The sequence below is a fragment of the Solanum pennellii genome, chromosome 4 (genome assembly GCF_001406875.1).
Source record: "Solanum pennellii chromosome 4, SPENNV200".
Lineage (NCBI taxonomy): Eukaryota > Viridiplantae > Streptophyta > Magnoliopsida > Solanales > Solanaceae > Solanum > Solanum pennellii.
The window spans coordinates 14,039,907-14,043,163 of record NC_028640.1 but is presented as its reverse complement, the minus strand read 5'-3'; the positions used below and the strand labels follow the sequence as shown (position 1 = coordinate 14,043,163).

Here is a 3,257-nt window from a genome sequence, read left to right as displayed (position 1 = left end):
GGGGGGAGGGGGAATTTGAGAAGCCAAGAGAGGGAAAGGGAGATTGCCACACATGTTGTTTTGACCGAAGAAATTGCTTCTTCGTTGAAAGTATTCCTTGTTGTCTAAAGAAGAAAAATGTGTCTTTCTAAACAGTGGTAAAGGAGACATCTGTATATATGGTTTCAGTAGGTTGTACTGTTTTGTGATATAATACAAGGTTACCTATTTCAAAATAAAAATAAAATATGCCTTACAATTTTGTATTTGACATTTTATTTTGGAAGGAAGGAAGCACATGACATTGGCTTTTATGATTTCCGTAGGATAAAATTGACTCTTTTCGCTTCTTGGTTCCATTTCTTGCCTCTTGAGATCTATGAGAATTGGGTGCTTGTTTCTTGACGCAGTAGAGGAAGTTTTTTTCCCCGTATTTTCAATCTCCAATTTCTTTTATCCAGAAAACGAAAAAGACTAAGTAGAAACCTAGATGCTTCTTTAAGTTGTCCACAACAACCAAATAAACACTATAACTCTAAAAAAGACTAAGTAGACACATCTACATGGCACAGATGCGTCTCAAGAACACCTCGTGAAGGATACATGTGTTAATTTGTCTGTATGACATGCCAACCATAATTCTAATACACGTGTGAGGTCTCGTGAAATCGTGTCTTCACGAGGCATACCTGTGCCAAGTAGAGGTGTCAATCTGAACTTTGATGAAGTTTAAGTGTCTATTTGGTCGTTGTGTAGTGTGCACAACTTAAAGGGGCCATCTATGTAATTGCCTATATGAAGCTTCTGTTACTATATGCAAAAGAGATATGGTAGACTAGATTAGAAATATTAACAGGTCAGATGTGATTGAGCCAATCTTGACTTACCCTTGGGTAACTAATCTTTTCAAATGGAATACTAGAAACCTTATCACTTTAACTCCTTATGCTTAGAATCCTTTTAGTTACCCGTGTGCTTGAGAAATGCTTAAAAGATTTTTCTCTATCTGGTCACCTGATAATAGTTTGTGATATCATGGCATCCATCTTCATTATTTTCTGCTGTTTGTGTAGTATGATTCTTGAACTACCCTTTTTCCGCTTTCCTGTTTTTGTTTTTATGCCATCATTTAGAACAACTGGAATTACTTTTTAACTCTGTTCCCTGGTTTCTACAGCATGTTCCCAAAATTAATGGAGATATACCCTCAGTAGATGAAGCCAAATCCGATCATCAAAGGCTGATGGATAGGTAACTTTAACTTCTCTCAACTGGTAGCTTTTGCTAGCAAAAGAACTTCAAACTTGTCAGATGACTTATGTTACTTTTCCTGTCTGGTATTCTTTATCTTTGTCTTCTTCAAGCTAGCGATGGACTTGCATATGAGCAAGTTTTGCCTAACTGAGAAGTATTAGAAAAATTTAAGCCATCATAATTGGAAGTTTCAAATTCATATGGACTTCATAAAAGAAATGCATTTTAACTCTACTCAAGCCAGTGTTTTGTGTCGCATCCTAAAAGGAACGAATTTGACTGCTACCTGAAGCCGTAACTCGCCCCAAACAAACCACATAAACCTGTCGGCCCATTTCATTAACCTTCATTCACATATATCATCACTTGGACATCTGAAGCTTTTATGGTAAAACATTTGGCTTATAATAACCTCAAGAATACTAAAAACATAAGTTGGGTTCACATCGAAAAACATGAGCGTGGCATGTTCTCTCTCTTTCTCCTGTTCTGCTCCACTTGTGTTAAGGCTCACGATGGAAGCTCTTTTCCCTCCTCCACACTATGGAGGGGATTACAGTGCCTCCCCAATTTAGCCAACCCCCATGCCAGGCACTTCGCTAGCTGCGTGTGCGACAACCTGAGGGTGTCTGTGACTAAGTTTTGGTTCTTCTTTCCATTTTTCCCACTTCTTTCCTTAACTTGTCACTTTGAATCATTTCTACCTTGTACCATTAGTATGTCGATATGCCCCAAAGATTCCACAACCCTCATGTGAGCGTGGGCACACCTCGAGGTCGCTCAAAACAATCCATACCATTAAATAGCATTAAATATTTAATTTTATGGGACTTAACATTTTTTAGTGTCAACTGTTCCCTAGCTCAACATTTCCTCTTGAACTTCATTTCGAAGCATTTTCTCATAAACGTTGCAAAAATAGCCATGTTATTCCATATGAAAATTATGACATTCAGTGGATTTTATTAAATGTGGAAAACCATGTGTTGTACTTTTGTCTACGCGGCTGAGCACAGTTCATGTAACCAAGTAATATCTGGAGGGATTATAGAAATAATTTCTTCTTATTTGTACCTTCTGCATAATGATGGATGGATGTTTAAGAGAAGTACTTTTTTTTCTAGGTTGGAAGTATATGATCTAGTTGAGTTAAAAGTTTCTGGAGATGGCAATTGTCAGGTCAGTTTATTTTTTCTTTTAATAACTTCTTGCTGATTAATAGGAATATTGTAATAGAGTTACTCCTCTTTTTGGGACAAAAATCACTATACGTTAATTGTTAAGGGGTCGTTTGGTTTGTAAGTAGTTACACCGGGATTATAATACGGGATTATTTGGTGAATATACTTTCTTTTTGGAAGATGTTTGGTTCATTGGTTAAGAATGGGATCTATCGCATATAAACATGTGTTGGTTTTGTAGATAAAGTTGGATAAACTTTTATTATTAGTTTTAACTTTGACTTTCCTGAAGGACTTTGGAGAAATTTTTTGGAGAAGGGTACATTTGTCATTTGGTTGTTTTATTTCGGGATTAGCAATCCTAGGATTTTATCCCAGATTTGCGCATACTGGATACAAAGATCCAACCAAACACTAAAATAAATACTTCCACGTTCTGTCCATGATTATTTCTCTTTATCCCATGTGAATGTGAACCAAACAAACCCTTTAGAGAATAAAATAGCTTTTTTCAAATCTCTGCAAAATGCATCTCTCTCTTTTCTTTTCTTCAGCTTTTTCCATGGCTCTCTGTCGTTGGCTGAAAATATTAAAGTCCATTCTGGATTATTCTGCTGAGTGCCGCATCCAATGGAATCCAAGGAAATATGACCTGTTGCTTCATGTATCCGTTTCTCTGTCCTTTGCTTCAATCTATCCCCTTCATTTTCTGCCATATTCCTCTCTCTTTTGATGCTGTCATCACATGTTCCAATCTATATGAGAATTTTTGTTTAGTAAATTACCAGATGGTTTTGTGTCTGTCTTTTATTTATTTATTTATTTTTTGGGGGGTTGGGGGGG

At 36.6% G+C, this 3,257-nt stretch overlaps 1 protein-coding gene across 4 annotated transcripts in view; it reads left to right on the top strand.

Annotated features, from left to right (window-relative positions):
- LOC107015689 (OTU domain-containing protein DDB_G0284757-like) overlaps positions 1 to 3,257 on the top strand; it is a 12,460-nt gene that overhangs the window by 2,321 nt on the left and 6,882 nt on the right. For all 4 annotated transcript variants that reach the window (XM_015216036.2, XM_015216035.2, XM_015216037.2 and 1 more), the window contains exons 4-5: positions 1,157 to 1,230; positions 2,358 to 2,412. In XM_015216036.2, coding sequence (XP_015071522.1) covers positions 1,157 to 1,230; positions 2,358 to 2,412 — 129 coding nt within the window. The remainder of the gene's footprint in view (positions 1 to 1,156; positions 1,231 to 2,357; positions 2,413 to 3,257) is intronic.